The following is a 19,251-nucleotide window of genomic DNA, read 5'->3' as shown; positions in this document are numbered from 1 at the left end:
TTGTAACTCAGTGAGACCGTGTTTCAAAATAAAGAATAAAAAATAGGGCTGAGGGGTATAGCTCGGAGGTAGAATGCCCTTGGGTTCCATCCCCGACACTGAAAAAAATAAAAAAGGAGGAAAAAAATGTGTTTTGAGCTGGGCGTGGTGGCGCACGCTTGTAATCCCAGCATTCGGGAGGCTGAGACCGGAAGATCGCGGTTGGCAGACAGCCTCAGCTACCTAGTGAGGCCCTCTGCAACTCAGTGAGATCTGGTTTCAAAATAAAGAATAAAAAATAGGGCAGGGGGTGTAGCTCGGAGGTCGAATGCCCCTGGGTTCCATCCCCAGACTCTCCCCCCCCCACAAAAAAAGTGTTTTGCTTGACCTGTAAGAATATGTAATTTGGCCTGGTTGGAGTATAGGATGCAGGTATGGAGGTGGTGGTAGTCAAGTAGGGGCCAAATACATCAAAAGGGTATAAATTTTATGCTGTGGGCAATAGGAAGCCATTGAAGGGTTTTCAGTCTCACTTTTTTCAGTTCTGGGGATTGAACCCAGGGATGCTCAGCTACCGAGATACACTCCCAGCCCTTTTAATTTATAATTTATATTTATTTATTTTTTGGTGGTACTGGGGTTCCTGGAAGCCCTTCTACCTCCAGGCTACACTCCCAGACCTATTTTTACATTTTTATTTGGAAACAGGGTCTCCTAAGCCAGCGCGCGCGGCTGGCTTCGAACCTACGCGATCCTCCTGTCTCTGCCTCCCAAGCGCGGGGATTACAAGCGTGCGCCACCACGCCCGGCTTATATTTATTTTTTAATTGTTAATTTTTTTTGCGGGCCTGGGGATGGAACCCAGGGGCATTTGACCTCCAAGCTACACCCCCTGCCCTATTTTTATTCTTTATTTTGAAACAGGGTCTCACTAAGTTGCGGAGGGCCTCACTAAGTAGCTGAGGCTGTATGCAAACCATGATCCTCCAGTCTCAGCCTCCCGTGCCACCATGCCCAGCTATTTTTATTTTGATAAAGGGTCTAAGTTGCCAAGGTTGTTCTTGAACCTGCAATCCTCTGTCTCAGCCTCCTAAGTATTGGGATTTCAGGAGTGAACTACCATGCCCAGCCATTGAGGAGTATTTTTGTTGCTGTTGTTTTGTTACTTGAGATTGAACCCAGGGGCATTTTTCTACACCCCCAGCCCTTTTAATTTTTTTGTTTGAAACAGGGTCTTCACTAGGTTGTTGAGGTTAGCCTCAAATTTACAATCCTCTAGTCCCAGCCTCCTAATTACTGGGATTACAGGCATGTGTCACCACACCCGGCTTGAAAGGTTTTAATAGAGTGACATGATCCAATATGGGTTTTAGAACGATCCCCCAGGCAGCTAATTGGAGAATAGATTGAGATGTAGATATGAGGATAAAGAGTCTAGTTAAGAGGTTAGTGCATTGGTCCTGGTGAGGAGGAGGAGTGATATAAAGGAGGGATTGGTTTATGACATATCATGAAAGAAAATTCATATGTTCAGGGAATCAAGCTGGTCAGGATGATGTAGACTTGCAGCTCAGCATCTTCACCAACATGTGGAGCGCATTGCTCCTCTTGCTCTCCTCTATCACTACCTGGCCAGCAGCAACTCCAACAAGCAGGGAGGAAAGTGGTACTTTCTCTGCCCCAGGATTTCGAGGCAAGATGGAGAGTATGAGGGCTTTCACGCTTCTCTTCGACCCATCGCAACACACAAAGCAACTAGGCCTGGATTTCCCCAAGCTTTCACTTCTCTTTCTTTCTTTCTTTCTTTCTTTCTTTCTTTCTTTCTTTTTTTTTTTTTTTTTTTTTTGGTGGTGGTACTGGAGTTCCTGGAAGCCCTTCTACCTCCAAGCTACACTCCTAGACCTATGTTTTATATTTTTGAAACAGGGTCTCTTACGCCAGCGCGGCTGGCTTCGAACCTGCGCGATTCTCCTGTCTCCGCCTCCCAAGCGCGGGGATTACAAGCGTGCGCCACCACGCCCGGCAAGCTTTTACTTCTTTAAAGTCTCCTTGCGGAACAAGAAGCTGCCACTGAACAAGGTCCAGTATAGGGGATGATTTAAAAGTACACAGACAGCCGGGCGTGGTGGCGCACGCTTGTAATCCCCGCGCTTGGGAGGCGGAGACACTGGAGAATCGCGCAGGTTCGAAGCCAGCTGCTCTGGCTTAAGAGACGCCCTGTTTCCAAATAAAACCTATAAAATAGGTCTGGGAGTGTAGCCCGGAGGTAGAAGAGCTTCCAGGAACCGCAGTACCACAAAAAAAAAAAAGTAAATAAAAATAAAAAATAAAATAAAAATAAAAGTACATAAAGCCAGGTGTGGTGGTGCATGCCTGTAATTCCAGTACTTAGGAGTCTGAGACAGGAGGATCACAGGTTCAAGACCAGCCTCAGCAGCTTAGAAAGACCCTTAGCAATTTAGCAAGAAACTGTTTCAAAATGAGAAGTAAAAAGCTGAGTGTGGTGGTGCATGTGTGTAATCCCAGTATTTGAGAGGCTGAGACAGGAGGATCTCAGTTCGCGGCCAGCCCCTACTACTTAGTGAGATCATGTTTCAAAATAAAAATAAAAAATATGGCTGGGTTATAGCTTGGAGGTAGAATGCCCCTGAGTTCAATCCCCAGTACTGCAAAAAAAAAAAAAAATCCCCAGTAACACACACACATGAAATATACACATAGGGCTGGAGATATAGCTCAATGGTAGAACACTTCCCTAGCATGCATGAGGCTACAAGTTTAATCCCCAGTACTGAAAAAAAAGAAAGAAAGAAAGAAAGAAAGAAAGAAAGAAAGAAAGAAAGAAAGAAAGAAAGAAACCGGGCATGGTGATGCACGCTTATAATCCCAGTACTTGGGAGGCTGATATAGGAGGATAGCAGGTTCAAAGCCAGCCTTGGCAATATATCAAGACTCTCAGAAACAGTGAGACCCTGTTTCCAAACAAAGAAATAAAAAACCGGGCTGAGGGTGTATCTTGGAGGTAGAATGCCTCTAAGTTCAATCTCCAGTGCCAAAAATAAGGAGGAAAAAATACATATAATATTTTAAGATATTTATAAGTTAAAATTAGTTCTGTTTAAATGAGGATGGGAAAAGTCTAAGATATTTCCTTTTCAGAGTTTAGTCTGAATAAGTCAGAGATGACATTTACTAAGTTAGAAACATGAGAGAAACGCAGAGTAAGAGGTCAGGTCTGTCTGTGGGACACCCAAGTGGAGCTGTCTGAAGGGCAAGTCATCCGAAAGGCAACTTGAAATTCAAGAAGTCTAAGTTGGAGATTTCGGCAGCCCAGTTCACAGGTGTGTGTCATTCAGGGTATTTAAACAGAAAATACTTGTTCAAAGGGTAGTAGTTGGGTTCCGTTGTTGCCAAGTAGTAGACCCAGGCTTAAAAGATGGGCAGAAACAATGGGAGACCAGCTCACCAGAGGAAAGGCCCAAATCGGATACCAGAACCGTCCCAACCAGAACACTGCTGCTAGCCGGGCATGGTGGCACACGCTTGTCATCCCAGTACTTGGGAGACTGAGATGGAGGATCGCCGTTTCAAAACCAGCCTCAGCTACTTAGTAAGGCCCTCAGCAACTTAGTGAGACCCTGTTTCAAAATAAAGAATAGAAAACAGGGCTGGGGGTGTAGCTCGGAGGTAGAATGGAATACCGCTGCTGTTGTTATCATCAGATGCTGGATGCCCCTCCCATCATAGCCCCTGGACGTGGGGTAAAGCGCACCCTATTGTGGCCACTGTCACTGGCATGGATTCCATGGTTCTATTTCTGTGTATCACTCCAGAATCCACATTTCAGAGGGAAGATCTGGAAAAGCAAAGATCCCATCACCAAAATCGAACTCAATTTACCTCTGAGACTTATAGTAAGAGGATTTGGATTCCAGGAAACCTAAAATTACCAAGGTCTGGCTAGGTGTGGTGGTGCACACATGTAATCCCAGTACCTGGGAGGCTGAGATAGTTTAGAGACACCCTCGATTATTTAGTGGGCCCTCTGCAACTTAGTGAGACCTTGCTTCAAAATAAAGAATAAAAAATAGGGCTGGAGTTTTAGCTCAGAGGTAGAATGCCCCCGGGTTCCATCCCGAGTACCAATAAATAAATAAATAAATAAATAAATAAATAAATAAATAAAATTACCTAGATCTGCTTCAGGGGAGTGCTGTTGAGGTCATTAGAAAGGATAAAGAAGACAAGGTAGAGACTGAGTTGTTTTTAATGTTTAAATAGTAAATGAAGGCCGGGCGTGGTGGCATATGCTTGTAATCCCCGCGCTTGGGAGGCAGAGACAGGAGGATTGCACAGGTTCGATATATATATATATATATATATATATATATATATATATATATATATATTAGGACTGGGAGTGTAGCCCGGAGGTAGATTACTCCTAGAAGCTTGGCTTGAGGGCAAGAAAAATTAATAGAATGTGGGATAAAAACTGGACTTTTTTTTTTTTTTTGGTGGTACTGGGTTTCCTGGAAACCCTTCTACCTCTAGGTTACACTCCCAGACCTATTTTTATACTTTTTTTTTTAAATTTGGAAACAGGGTCTCTTAAGCCAGTGCGGCTGGCTTCGAACCTGCGTTATCCTCCTGTCCCAAGCTTGGGGATTACAAGTGTGTGCCACCACACCCGGCAAACTGGATCTTTTAAAAGGTGGAGTTAGTTGACCAAATTTATGTGCTGAGATCAAAGAGTAAGAGAGAGGAAATGTGAATATCCTTGAATATATATATAAAGGATGTGAGCCGGGCGTGGTGGTACACGCTTGTAATCCCAGTACTTGGGAGGCTAAGACAAGAGGATGGCAGGTTTGTGGCCAGCCTCAGCTACTTAGTGAGGCCCTCTGCAACTTAGTGAAACCCTGTTTCAAAATAAAAAATAAAATAGAGCTGGAGATGTAGCTTGGAGGTACAATGCCCCTGGGTTCAATCTCCAGAACTGCAATAAATAAATGAATATAAAGGAAGTGGATAAGTGAAGGAACAAAGTTCCTGAAGAGGCACAAGAGTGAAATGGAGATCACAGCGACGGGAATAAAGTTGGATTTGAGCTGGGCATGGTGGCGCACACCTGTAATCCCTGTACTTGGGAGGCTGAGACCAGAGGATCACAGGTTCAAGAACAGCCTCAGAAACCTAGCGAGATCCTGTTTTTAAATAAGAAATAAAATGGGCTGGGGTGTAGCTCGAAGGTAGAATGCCTCTGGGTTCAATTTCCAATACCAAAGGAAGGAAGGAAGGAAAAAATGAAGGGAGGAAGGAAGGGAGGAAGGGAGGAAGGAAGGGAGGAAGGGAGGGAGGAAGGGAGGGAGGGAGAGAAGGAGGGAAGAGAGATGGATTTGAAGGGAGAGCCCTTCCCTTGTGTCATAGGAAGGATGGGATAGAGTCGATGTTTGGAGGCGGCAGAAAATTAAGGCAGCTTTCTCTATCACCTTTATTTTCTCTGTGAAGCAGAATGGGGGTGGTGGGAGAAGCTGACCTGTGGAGCAATTGCCAGGTACACAGAGGGCTCAGCCGAAACGGATATGAATTTGTCATAGCTCTGTACTGGGTACAAGTTCAGTTAGCTTGAGCAGTTTATCTTACATAAAGAGTGATTTGTAGACCCCCAAGCTTAGAGAGCCTTAGAAGGCCTGGGAAGCTGCCAAGAATTGGAAAACAGTCTCACCATCTCTAGTTTCTGACTTTCTGGGCTTCATTCTCTGTCTATAGATATCTTTCTCCACTCTCGTTCTTCATAATAGGTGAGAGGAGGATGGAGTCCAGTTAGGATCCTAATCCCAGATTCCCAGGAGAGAACATCTGTTTGGCACAGTTCAATAAATTGCAAACAGGACATCAGGGGAAATACAAGCATGGCCCTGAGCTTGTGAATCTGGAAATATATAATGCCCAAAGAACGGGCTCATGGGCTGGACTAACCTAAAATGGTATCTCCCCACAAGTTCAAAACTGCAGGGCTGAGTGGTTTCCTTTATCCTGGATTAGGATGGAAGAATAGCCAAGGTAGATAGTTTAAATAAATCTTGAGTGTGATTTTATTTACTGATTTTTTAAATTTATTTTGTGGTGTCAGGGATTGAATCCAGGGGTAGTCTACCTCTGAGCTACACTCACAGCCATATTTTATTTTTTATTTGGAAACAGGGTCTCACAAAGTGGCTGAAAGCCTAAGTTTCTGCAGCTGGCTTTGAACCTGTGATTCTCCCAAGTACAGTGATTGCATGTGCCACCACGCCTGGCTTATGAGTGTGATTTTTAAAGAGTAAGGTCAAGCCAGATATGGTGGCACATACCTGTAATTCTAGCATTGGGACACTGAGACAGGGGGGTTGCAGATTTTATACTGCTTCAACAACTTAGCAAAACCATGTTTCAAAAATTTTTAAATAAATAAAAAGGGCTGGAGGTGCAGCTTGGAGGTAGAATGCCACAGGATTCTATTCCCAGTTACCCCCCCCAAAGAATAAAATCAAGTATATTAACAAAAATGTGATTAAAATGTCTAACTTAAGGATCTGGATAGACAGGAAAATAAGAAAGGCCAGGAAGATCCTGATAAACTAAAAGGCAGTTGGAATTCATGACGAGTAGCTGAGTTTGTGGTGGGAGATGGAGGGTTGAGGAGGGAGAATCCTGGACGGTTCTGGATTTCCAGAGTCTGACATTTCACTCATGGACACATGAGCCCTGTGTGGACCTGAAGTGCTATGTTCAAACTCCCAAACATGACTTCCGGGAAGATGGCGACCGAGAAAAGCGGGGATTAAGAGCCCCGCTAACAACCAATCTCCATTACCACAAAATCAGCGCCTTTCATAGCCAGAAAACACCATCACCAGAGAAACAAAAAAATCACCAGGCTCCAGAGAGAAAGCGGACTGAGAACAGAGCTCAGAGCCACAAAGGAGATACACCGGCCTCACGCCCGAGGACGTGGCAGCAGCGCCATACTGTCAGCGGCAGCGGCAACTTCACCGGACAGCTACAGCAAGCCGAGGTGAGCCGCTGTGGAACAGCCAGGCGGGATTTTTCAGCACAGGGAGCATCTAAAGCTCCCAGTGGCTGAGCTCAGCACACGCTGCAGGGACTCAGAGTGGAACTCAAAACCAAGAAGAAATAAGCCAGCCTCACGGCCGAGGGCGTAGCAGCAGCGCCATATTGCCCTACTTTTTTACAAATATGGCAGCCTAAAGCGTGGAGTTCCTGTGACTCACATACTCCAACATCCCAATCTGTGAGGGTATTTCTGAGCCCATATGTCACTTCCTGCTATGGTCTGTGCTCCACTACTCTACTTCACAGCAGAAGGCTGCACATTTATTTCTTATGTTACCAGGCCCATAAACTGTGGCAAAGTCATTCCAGCGTGAGGCTCCCGCCCTGTATGTCCCCAGGAAACCCTGGCTTTGAGACCAAAGTAGACACATCCCTGCCTCAGAATGCGGACTGGAATTGTTGGGTGGTTTCCTCATATATTATCTGGAGATTTGTAGGGTGTAAGGAAAGTCACAGGGACACACTGAGTGTCTAAGTGTGTCTAAACTAAGCCCCACGAGAAAGGAATAGTTTTCAGAATTGCCTTCTGCTCCCACCAAGAATGTTTGGGCTGGGATTCATCCTGGATCTTGGGTGGCCTTTTAGGTCACTCTGATTCTAGAAATAGTAGACTTTCAAAACTGGAGGGGCACTGGGAGACATCTAGTCCATCCTTCCACCCAGAGTAGCCATTCCCTGTGTTTAGTAATCCTGGTGTTCTTGCTTAAAAGCTTCCTATGAAGAAGAAATCACTCCTCCAGACAGCATTTTCAGACAACTCTATAAAGTCCTTTAATCAAAAATTTCTCCTGACTCCTATAAACCCTGGGCTCCAGCAAGAATCAACAGTAGGGTCTGCCTAAAGTATATCTGCATCTATTCTTAGACAGTAAAATGAACAAGCACCCAGCCCTCGAGTGTGCTACTTTGCCTATTTTATTTGATTTGGAAACAGGATCTTGCTAAGTTGCTGAGAGTCTCTTTAAATTGCAAAGGCTGGCTTTGAACCTGTGATCTTCCTGTCTCAGCCTTCAAGCACTGGGATTACAGTAGTGTACCACCACACCCAATTTTGCTTATTACTTTTTACTTTTTTTTTTCAGTACTGGGGATGAAATCCAGGGGCATTCTACCCCCAAGCTGTGTGTGTGTGTGTGTGTGTGTGTGTGTGTGTGTGTGTGTGTGTGAGAGAGAGAGAGAGAGAGAGAGAGAGAGAGAGAGAGAGAGATTTAGAAAGTAGATTTAGAAAGTGAAGTCTTCATTTTTGGCTGCAAAATCAAGAAGTGCTGAACCCACATTGACTAGAAGGCTACGGTGCTTTTAATACTCCAATTACCAAGAGAACAAATTAGTTAAATGCAAGAATTAAAGGATCCTGAGGTGTTTGACTCTCACTTTTGAAACAGATTCCTGGAGTTAGCAATGTTGAGGAGGTGAAAGGGCTCAGCCGCAGACTTCACCCAGGGGGCTTCCTCCCAACCTAAAAACAGGCAACCTCGCCTGCTTCCCTGCGCATTCCTCCCAACCACAGGGGGCGCCAAACGCAGGCATTATCCTTTGGAAGTCCCTGAGCGCGCCCCCGGAGCCCCTCTTCTTTCTCCACTCTCCCTCTCCCCGATTTACGACGCAGGCGCCAGCCCCCCCCTCCCCAGCTCCACACCCCCTCCCACCCAGCCACCCTTGCGCAGGCGTCCCCCAGGCTAGAGTGGGGGGCGGGGCACGACTGGAGCAGGACGCGCGTTGATTGGCGGGGAGCGGCCCACGTGACGTGGCGTCACCGTGCGAGCGTGCGCAGAGTGGCCAGGCGCGGCCGTGACGGAACGACGAGGCGTGGGGTGCGCGACCTCGCCCGCCCGGCCCGGCCCCCGCCCCTTGGCCTGCCGCTCCGCCCCCGCGGGGCGTCCCGGGCCGCTCGTCCCCTCCGCGGCGGCCGCGCGCGGCCCGGGGTCGCCGTGAGTACTCGCGAGGCCGGCCTGTGGGGCGGCTGCCATGGGGACGGGGCGGGGCGGCCGGGCCGCGGGAAGGGTGCCGCCACGGTCGAGGGGGATGAAGTGAGGGGCTTGGGCAGGTGGCTCTGAGGGCTCCTAGGCTTGGCTCGCGTCGCTCGGCCGGGCGGCTGGCGACACCAGTCGGGCACAGACCTTCCCTGGGGAGGCAGGTGTTGGCAGTCTGGGGTCTCCCGAAGAAACCCGGAGAAGAACTGTAACTCTCCTCCAAGGGAGGCCTCTGGGCCTGCCCTGGCAGAGTGTTTTCAGGACCAGCCGGGTCTTCTCCATCCGTGGGGTACCCGAGGTATCGCGAGCCTGCGGGAAATCGCTCCTCCATGAGTCTTCCATTCGCTCTTTGTTTAGGGGCCTAGTCCTTCTGAGACTGGAGCACTCGGTGTGGAGCCGAGTTATCTCCTTTCCCAGGACCACAAAGCAGGGAGTCAAGCCCAGAGTTTAAACTTGAGATCAGCGGCTTCCCCGGGCGTAAAATTGGCACACCGAGAAGCTTCTATGGATCTAGGGAAAAAGACCTTTGTCTTTTTCCAAAAAGACCTTTTTCCAAAGGTCTTTTTCCAAATTTGAGGCTTTTTTTTTTAACATTTGGCTTATTCCCATGGAAATAAAAGCATTTTCTGTTTGCTGCCATTATTCGAAATGAACACTAAGCTTAATGACACCTTTTCTGGGCATTCTTCATGTAGTCTGTATTTGGCCCAACATCTCTTAAAAGGCTCTCTTTAGCTCATTTAATAAATTAGCTAGGCATTTCTTGCTTAATTCATTAACAACTCCCTTAAGTTGTAATTTCATCACATGGGAGAGTGGATGTAATTAAGACCTGTCAAATGTCTAGTTCCGCTATACTAATCTTAAGTTGCATGTACTTCCTAGGCCTGAGTGTTCTATGGAAGCTTTGAACGAGTTCACTTTTCAGCCTTACTTCACCCCCCACCCCTTGTTGGTACTAGGGTGGAGCCCAGGGGCTTTCTACCTCCGGGCTATACTCCCAGACCCATTTTATACTTCATTTGGAAACAGGGTCTCACTAAGTTGCTGAGATCCTCACTAAGTAGCCGAGGCTGGCTTCGAACCTGTGTGGTCCTCCTATCTCAGCCCCCTAAGCACTGGAATTACAAGTGTTTGCCACCATGCCCGGCTTTACTCTTTTTTTTAAATGTTGCTGATTCTGTGAATTACATGATTTTCTCTTTTTTCACTCTCCATTTTTAAATCCACTCTCCATCTCCCTGAAGAAGGCATTGAGATTAGAGGGAGCATATCTCTTTCACTAAAACAGTCTGATTTGGAAAAGCTTATAATCTCTGAACTGTTAATTCCCTGGAAAGGAAAAACTCCCTCTGAACTAATTTTTTTTTTCTTCTCCTTGTGATAGCAGCAGCCACCAAGCATCAACCGCCTTGAAGAGATGCTAGTTTTTCTTGACTTCTGCAGTGGCAGAGACCTTGAAAAAGTTGGTACTTCTGGTCTATGCTGCCATCATCTTACCACTCACCCCAATATTACCCCCGCTGGACGTTAGTGCCTCCCTTTTATTCTTCTGTGATCATCCAGATCAGCACTTGACTGTTTATTTTCAAATCTCACAAGCCTAGTCCCCAGGTCTTTATTCTGATTCTCAGCTGCTCCTAAAGGTGAATGAAGTCTTGCTTTTCAAATTCTTTTAAAATTTTTGTCAGTGTAGAGTATTTTAGGTTCTTGTATATATGTTCTGTTTGGCTTGGTTGTATAACAAAGGGCTCCTTAACTCAATCAGTAAATATGTTAAGGGACTGAGAACATGGTGAAAACAGTCAAGCCTCTGCTATAGAACTTGCAGGTTGGTGGGAGATAAACATACATTAGGATGCAGTAGGTGCTGTGGGAAAAAATAAGGGGAGAGAGTGAGTACTGGTATATGTGTGTTGGAGTGTTGCTATTTTATTATAAGATGGTCAAGGTGACCTTTCAGCAGAGTGTGGATATCTGCATTGAAAAGCATTCCAGGACAGAGGAACAGCAGAAGCAAAAGCTCTGTGGTAGAAATATGCTTGCTGTGTTTTGAAAAGTAATGAGGCAAGCCGGTTGTGATGGTGCACTCTTGTAATCCCAGGACTTGAGAGGCTGAGACGGGAAGATTGCCGTTTCGAAGCCAGCCTCAGTAACTTAGTGAGGCTGTCAGTAACTTAGTGAGACCCTGTTTCCAAATAATAAAATGGGCTGGGGTATAGCTTGGAGGTAGAATGCCCCTGAGTTCAATCCCTAGAACCAAAAAAAAAAAAAAAAAGCAGTTGTGAAATCCCCATTAATCCTCCTATCTTCCTCTCTGTTAACATTCAGTACTGACCTTCTAGGAAGAGCTTCTATTTATTGTAAAAATTTCCAACAATACACAAAAAGTAGAGACTATAAAAAGCCCTATGTTTTCATCACTCAGCTTTATCGTAATCAATATTGTACAAATTTATTTTACACACTTGATCTTAGTCAAAAGGCTGAGAGGCGATATGCAAATTTATTTTATATGTTTTTCCATTTCTTGTGTCTATGTGTGTTGTAAAGCAAATCTCAGATAGCAGGTATTTTCATCTTTGAGAACTTCAGTTGTGGTTTGCTTTTGTATATTGTTTTTAATGGGCCAGGCAGCACTATCAGGTAAAGGACTGTTATGCAGTTTATTCTTATTCTGTACCTTATATCCCTATCCTGAATCAGGTACCAGGTTTAAGTAGTTTTCTGAGGAATAGACCACAGGGCCTTGGAACATGTAAGGATCTAGAACATGGCTTCCCAAAGTGGGCCATACCACCTTGGGGAGGAGGGCACTGGAACAAAAGAAAGATGACATAAAAAAACACAAACTTGTCACTGTATTTTTCTTTTTATTCCCGTAAAGAAGGTAGATTTTCAGGGGATGCTGAGTAATTTTTTTTGTTTGTTTTTTTGTTTGTTTGTTTTTTTTTTCTGAAAAAGGGACAGTATGCAAAATAAGTTTGGGAACCTATGACCTAGAAGAATGGCTCAAGCTAGGTGTGGTGGCGCATGTTTGTAATCCCAGTACTTGAGAAGCTGAGACAGGAGGATCATGCAGGTGTGAAGGCATCCTCAGTTACTGAGGCTCTCAGCAACTTAGTGAGACCCTATTTCCAAATTAAATAAAAAATAGGTCTGGGGGTGTAGCCCAGAGGTAGAAGGCCCCTGAGTTTTATCCCGAGTTTCATCCCCAGGACCCCCCCACCACACACACACACAACCAGAATGGCTCAGATTTTACCATGTGTAGAATAACTTGGAGGGCTTGTTAAAACAGATTACTGGGCCCCAACCCTGAGGTTTTAATTTCAGTAAGTCTCAGGAGAATCCCAAGAATGAGAATTTTAAACATATTTCTAGGTGATACTGATGCTTCAGGCCATCAACCCCATTTGAAACCACTGAGCTATAAAACCAAGTTTCAGTAGAAATGTGTTAGGGACTTAGAGCAGTACTACTTGAGGTTGGTATAGGTTAAACTGAGGTATATGCAGAGCCAGAAAGACCTAAAATAGAAATTATTCATTTTGACTTTATAGAATTACCTGGAAAGCTTTTAACAAATTTGAACCCATCCCCTTGAAATTGAACTAATTGGTTATAGGATGGAGTTGTACACTGGTACACGTTAAAAGCTCTTCAGGTGATTACAAGAGATAGCTGTGCTTGTGACCTACTGATCTAAAAAACAGAAAGCTTTTTAGCCTGCTCTTAGAGTAGCTTTGACATCCTTTACCATTAAAGGTTCATTCATAGTTTAACAGATGAATGTATTGTTTTGATTATTCACTGCTGCATGTGGTGCAAAAATTACCTGGTATAGGGCTGGTGGTCTTTAAGATTAGAAGCAAGCAGGGGGAAAGTTTGTGTTTGTGCTTTTCTGTGTATGTATTGGGTTCATTACTGTATTTTCATCTGAGGGATAAGTTCCATGATTATTCCAAGGTGTTATTTTGGCTGACAACCCAGACCATGTTTACTTGTGGATATTTAGTGTTGTTAGGACTTTGTAAATTATATATGATTATCATATAGTGGCTTTTAATAATATTGATGTTTTTAAAGAGATAATGGTTCAATATAGAGAAATAATATAAAGAGTCTAAAAAGAGTCTGATCATAGCTGGGCGCGGTGGTGCATGCTTGTAATCCCAGCATTTGAGAGGCTGAGACAGGAGGATCTGGGTTCGCAAACAGCCTCAGCTACTTAGTGAGGCCCTTTGCAACTCAGACCTGTTTCAAAATAAAGAATGAAAAATAGGGCTGGGGGTTGCACAGAGGTAGAATGTCCATGGGTTCCATCCCCAGTACTAAAAAAAAAAAAAATAATAATAGAGTCTCGTCATGGTTCTTAAGGCTAGTGAAGGCTGGTACTGAAGAATATTCCAAAACAAATGAATTTGACAGAATAGCATAAGCATTTGGTACTGCCAACCATCACTTCTGGCTTTGGGGTGGTTGTAGCATTATGAACTAGAAAAGAGCCCTGCTCCAATCCCAACCTTCCAGTTTGTATAGTGCTTTTATGGTTTATTACTTTTAAAGAATTACATGTAAAAGCTATGTGTATATATTCAAGGGTGTCTCTTTACATGCAAAGGTCTATGTATATGCATAATAAAAGTGTGCTTCTGAATATGAGTATACCATACGACCCAGCTGTTAAGAGGTGATAAACCATTTTTACCTACTTTTTACAGAACAGTGACTTGTTGCCACAGCAGCAGAGCCTGCCATCCCTAGCAGATCTCCAGTTGCTCCTGACATCATCCACTCCCTTATCTCCCTTTGTGGCCTCTTAAATGCCCATCTCATTGGCCTGGGTTCAGCTGGTGGTATGGAGGGGTGCTGCCTAGCACTGACCTGGGATTGTGTGTGACCCACAGACCCAATGGTGAGAACTAACTGCCCATCCCTCCTAACTAATCATCCAAGAGGTAGATGAGACAAAGTGTAGGCCTTACCATTTTCTGTCTTTTTCTTCTTGCCCTATTGGAAGGTAGAGTGGCTATTTGAAGTTGAAGGAGAAATTATGTGGAAATAGTATTACTTAGGGTATATGCTTCTGTGTAGATGGGTTTTCTTGAGAAGGAAGGGGAGAATACCATAAGGGGTAGAAACAGTGATGAGACAGGAGAGCTTAGATATGCTTGGAGGAGCTGGGTGAATAGCTCAGTAGTAGAGTGCTTGCCTAGCATGTAAAAGGCCACGGGTTTTACTCTTAGTATCACACAAAGTTATGCTTGGGAGCTGCCTTGAGTAATAATCCCAGAAGAGGCCAACTTACACTAGAACCCACTTATGCTTATGAATTCACCTTGACATTAAATCCTTTTGTCCCTCCTCTACTAGATATCAGAACCTCAATCATTATATTGAGACTTGAAAATGCCACAGTTTAGCTGTCATAGTGGCATATACCTGTAATCCAGTACTTGGGAGGCTGAAACAGGAGAATCACAGGTTTGAGGCCAGCATGCAGTAACGTAGACCCTGTTTTGTAATAAAATGGGGCAGAGTGTAGCTCAGTGGTTCAAACCCTGGTGTATTTCATATACGCACGAAGGCCCCAAATCCCTGTTGTTTTCCTCTGTTCCACCAAGTCAGAGCTAGTCCTTGAATATGGTCAGTTTCAGGAAGAGACTGAGACTCCCAAAGGGTAAGGTGAAAGGTATAAAGGAATTAAGACCTCAGTAGTTCTTCCCCAGAGAACCTTTTCCCAGTGTGGGAAAAGGAATCTTCCCATCCTGTCACCCTACCATATTCCATGGAATAACAGGGACTTAAAGGATTGTTTTTTTTTTTTTTTAATCACTAGGACATCAAAGGCCAGTTCTGGAATGATGATGATTCAGAAGGAGATAATGAATCAGAAGAATTTCTCTATGGCGTTCAGGTGAGGTTACATCCTCCAAGACTTGATAATGGATGGTCAAGATTTTGCTCTCTGAATACATCAGGGGTAAAAAAAAAAATGAGTGGAATGCCAGGCATGGTGGTGCACGGTTGTAATTCCCGCGTCTGGGAGGTGGGAGGTGGAGACAGGAGGATCATGCAGGTTCGAAGCCAGCCTCTCTGGCTTAAGAGACCCTGTTTCCAAATAAAAATATAAAATAGGTCTGGGAGTGTAGCCTGGAGGTAGAAGGGCTTCCAGGAACCCCAGTACCACCAAAAAAAAAAAAAAAAGTGGAACAAAAATGAATGAGGATCGAGTGTTGGTATAGTCTGATTGTGGTGTTGTTAGAGCTGATTCCATGTCTTTCTCCTGCTTGGGACTCATACCTGTTCCTCAGTGAACTACATCCTCTCTACATGGAGACCATTCATATGTTCTTATTAGCCATTGAGGGTCATTTCATTCATTAGGATTAAATCTTAAAAGATCATTCTACTATCCAGGCATGGTGGTGAATGCTTGTAATCCCAGTGTTTGAGAGGCTGAGATAGGATCGCAGATTTGAAGCCAGCCTCAGCAGCTTAGTGAGACTATCAACAACTTAGTGGGACCCTGTTTCCAAATAAAATATAAAAATAGGTTTGGAGGAGTAGCTCAGAGGAAGGCCCGTGGGTTCTAACCCCCATACGCCCCCCCAAAAAAAATCACTCTAATGGCAATTGCGTACTGTTAAAGCTCCAGGGCATAATCTTGAGCAAAAGTGCTCAGATTCTCAGAATGCTCCTCAGACAGAGCTCATCTGAGTTAAAATCTATATTCTTTAGCCTGTTCTGAGTTTTCATTGAAAGTCAAAGTCTGAGAGGAAAAGCTATATATTTAAGGATGTGAACTCAACAAGGCCACGTTTGGTTTGCTGAAACTTTTCTTAGAGTGGTGCTATAGGGAAGACTAGTCAGTGAAATCCCTAGGTAAGGATATATCACCAGCAGCCTCTTCACCTAAGTGGCTTTCACTTCTGTACATCTGCTGTTTGTTTTTTCTGTTCCTGGTGCCTCTTCATGTTCTTTTTATTTTGATCTCTCACCCCTTTTGTCTTTATTTTTTTCCACCTCTCCTACCACCAACATTTTTGTTGCTATATTAGGGGAGCTGTGCAGCTGACCTGTATCGACATCCACAGCTTGATGCAGACATTGAAGCCGTGAAGGAGATCTACAGTGAGAACTCTGTATCCATCAGGTGGGACCCCACTTCAGGATGGCTGGGGAGAAGCCACTTCTTTCTGAGTTGTTAAAAAGGCTAGATTTTTTTTTTTCTTTTTATGGCATAATAAGGGAATAAATGATGAGTTTAATGAGAGAAGTTGCTTAAAATACTTAGCTTGGCTGACAGGAAGGATTGGGAAGTAAAGCTGCTTTTCTTAGAAGTTGCCTCTTAGCCAGATGCAGTGGGCCATGTCTTTAATCCCAACTATTTGGGAGGCTAAGGCAAGATGATTGTAAGTGTGAAACCAGCCTTGGCAATGTAGATCCTGTCTCAAGGTAAAAAATAAAACGGGTTATAGATGTAACTCAGTGGTAGAGTGCCCCTGGGTTCAATCCCCAGTACTACAAAGAAAGGAAAGAAAAAAAGGGAAAAAAGGAAGGAAAATGTTTTCTTTTATCCCAGATCCCTCTAAATGAATAATTTCATCTTTAAGGTAAGAAGGGCTTTTGCCCTGGAGAGGGCCCTGATCATGTATGTGGCTTGAAGCTATATAGCTAAGATCTTAGATACAGGGCTACCTTCTGCCCTTCCTTCTCCTCTGTCCTAAGCTTAGTTTTCCCTCCACCTCAGTCTCTGTTTCCTCCTTTCTCCCATAATGAGACTCACCTGTGATTGCCTGTGTCTCTATAGAGAATATGGAACTATCGATGACGTGGACATTGACCTCCACATCAACATCAGCTTCCTCGATGTAAGTGGTGCTCGTACCTGCCAACAACATGTCTTATCTGGACTTGTGGATTTTGTCATGTAAGCCAGGAGTCTTGTTCCTGAGTGCTGTATTTGGAGCACATATTCTTCATCTCTGTCTTTCCTAGACCATCAGCAGACAGTGGTGTGTACTGTCATGTGCATGTGTGTGTCATACAGGGGAAACTTCAAGTCTATTCCTCTGTTGTAAACTTATTTATTTATTTATTTATTTTAGGAGGAAGTATCTACAGCCTGGAAGGTCCTCAGGACAGAACCTATTGTATTGAGGTTGCGATTTTCTCTCTCCCAGTACCTTGATGGACCAGGTAAAGGCAGTGATTCTGAGCAAGTGGGTACTCTGAGTGTGATCTAACTTAGATTCCTAAGTTAACTGGAATAGAGAAAAACCAGGACTAAGGCCCTTGGGCTCAATCTACAGGTAATTGGTAGGGGATTTATTTTTCATTTTACTGTCAGTGGGGTGTTCACCCCTAGCCACTTGAATCTATTCCCTAATGGCTTTCTTGGTTAATGAAATTGTTTCAGTTGGGTGTGATGTACATAGCTATAATCCTAGAACTTGGGAGGCTGAGACAGGAGGATTTCAGATTCAAGACTAACCTTAGCAACTTAGACTCCCAGCAACCTAGAAAGACTCTGTTTCAAAATAATAAATAATAATAGAGCTGGGGTGTACCTCAGAGGTAAAATGCCTCGGGCTGCAAAATATTATTCTTCCCTTTCCTCTCAATTTCCCATTGAAGATACTTGAAATTTACCCTCTGCCTCAGAAGTTTTCTCCTCCACCATTATTGTTTAGAGCATATAGCAACTACTGCTTTTAGAATCTAAGCAAACTGTTCCATTGAATTGTGGCTTTGGACTCCAAGGATAGAGTATGTACATACTGGGAACTCTCTCTTCTCTTTACAGAACCATCAATTGAGGTTTTCCAGCCGTCGAATAAGGAAGGGTTTGGGCTTGGTCTTCAGTTGAAAAAGTAAGAACTTTAATCTTTTTTGGTCAGGGACATATGAGGGAAAAAGAATTGGACATATATGTTAGTCAGCTTTTCCATTTCCCTGGGTTTAATCCACAGAACCCCTAAGAAAAAGAAAAGGAGGGGAAAAGAGGAGGAGGAGGAAGAAAGATTATTATTATTTATTTATTTTTGTGGTACTGGGGATTAGACCCAGAGGTTTCTAGCTCTGCCCTACACCCCAACCCTATTTTTTTTTTTTTTTTTTTTTTTTGGTGGTGGTATTGGGGTTCCTGGAAGCCCTTCTACCTCCGGGCTACACTCCCAGACCTATTTTTTATTTTTGGAAACAGGGTCTCTTAAGCCAGCACCGCTGGCTTCGAACCTGTGCGATCCTCCTGTCTCTGTCTTTCAAGCGTGGGGATTATAAGCGTGCGCCACCACACCCAGCAACCCTATTTCATTTCTTAATTTTGAAACAGGGTCTCACTGAGCTGTGGAGGGCCTCGTGAAGTTGCTGAGGCTGGCCATGAACCCGTGATCCTCCTGTCTCAGCCTCCTAAGTACTGGGATGACAGGTGTGCCCTACCACACCCAGCCCAAAATGTTTGTTTTGACACAGTTTCAGAGGTTTCAGTCCATGCTCACTTGGGCCATTTGCATCGGGCCTGTGGTGGGACAATACATTATGGCAAGAGTTTCATGGTAGAAAAGACCTAGTGACTTCATGGAAGCCAGGAAGCAAAAAATAAGTAAACAATAATAATATAATAATAAGAAAAGGAAAAGGAAGAGGAGTGGCTGGAGGTTCCAATATCTGTTTTAAGGGTATGCTCCCAATGACCTAATTTCTTCTCACTATGTGGTACCTTTAGAATTCCTCTACCTCCCAGTAGCACCACAGGCTGGGGACCAAGCCTTTAATACATGGGTCTTTTGGGAGATTCAAGATCCAAACTAAGCTGGATGTGGTGGCGCATGCCTGTAATCCTAGTACTCTGGAAATCTCGACAGGAGGATTGCAGGTTTGAGTCCAGCCTTGGCAATGTAGGGAAACTTTCAGTAACCTAGCAAGATGCTGCTTCGAAACAAAAATAAAAATGGGGCTGGGGGTATAGCTTGGATGTAGAATGTCCCTGGATTCAATCTCTAGTATCACATACACACACATGCACACACACACACAATACACACAGAGCGATCTAAACTATAGCAACACGTGAATCAATACAAAAAATAAAAATGGGGCTGGGGGTATAGCTTGGAGGTAGAATGTCCCTGGATTCAATCTCTAGTATCACATACACACACATGCACACACA

General features: G+C 44.3%; 1 protein-coding gene across 1 annotated transcript in view; it reads left to right on the top strand.

Annotated features, from left to right (window-relative positions):
• Positions 1-19,251, top strand: part of PARP6 (poly(ADP-ribose) polymerase family member 6) — a gene marked incomplete at both ends in the record, with an annotated part of 60,917 nt that overhangs the window by 8,714 nt on the left and 32,952 nt on the right. Inside the window, 6 exons of the mRNA XM_080691652.1 lie at positions 8,730-9,128; positions 14,914-14,991; positions 16,136-16,230; positions 16,888-16,948; positions 17,186-17,276; positions 17,884-17,950. Coding sequence (XP_080547778.1) covers positions 8,730-9,128; positions 14,914-14,991; positions 16,136-16,230; positions 16,888-16,948; positions 17,186-17,276; positions 17,884-17,950 — 791 coding nt within the window. The remainder of the gene's footprint in view (positions 1-8,729; positions 9,129-14,913; positions 14,992-16,135; positions 16,231-16,887; positions 16,949-17,185; positions 17,277-17,883; positions 17,951-19,251) is intronic.

Source organism: Muscardinus avellanarius, assembly GCF_963383645.1.
Source record: "Muscardinus avellanarius genome assembly, chromosome: 3".
Taxonomy (NCBI): Eukaryota; Metazoa; Chordata; class Mammalia; order Rodentia; family Gliridae; genus Muscardinus; species Muscardinus avellanarius.
This window is presented reverse-complemented; position numbering and strand designations above follow the sequence as displayed.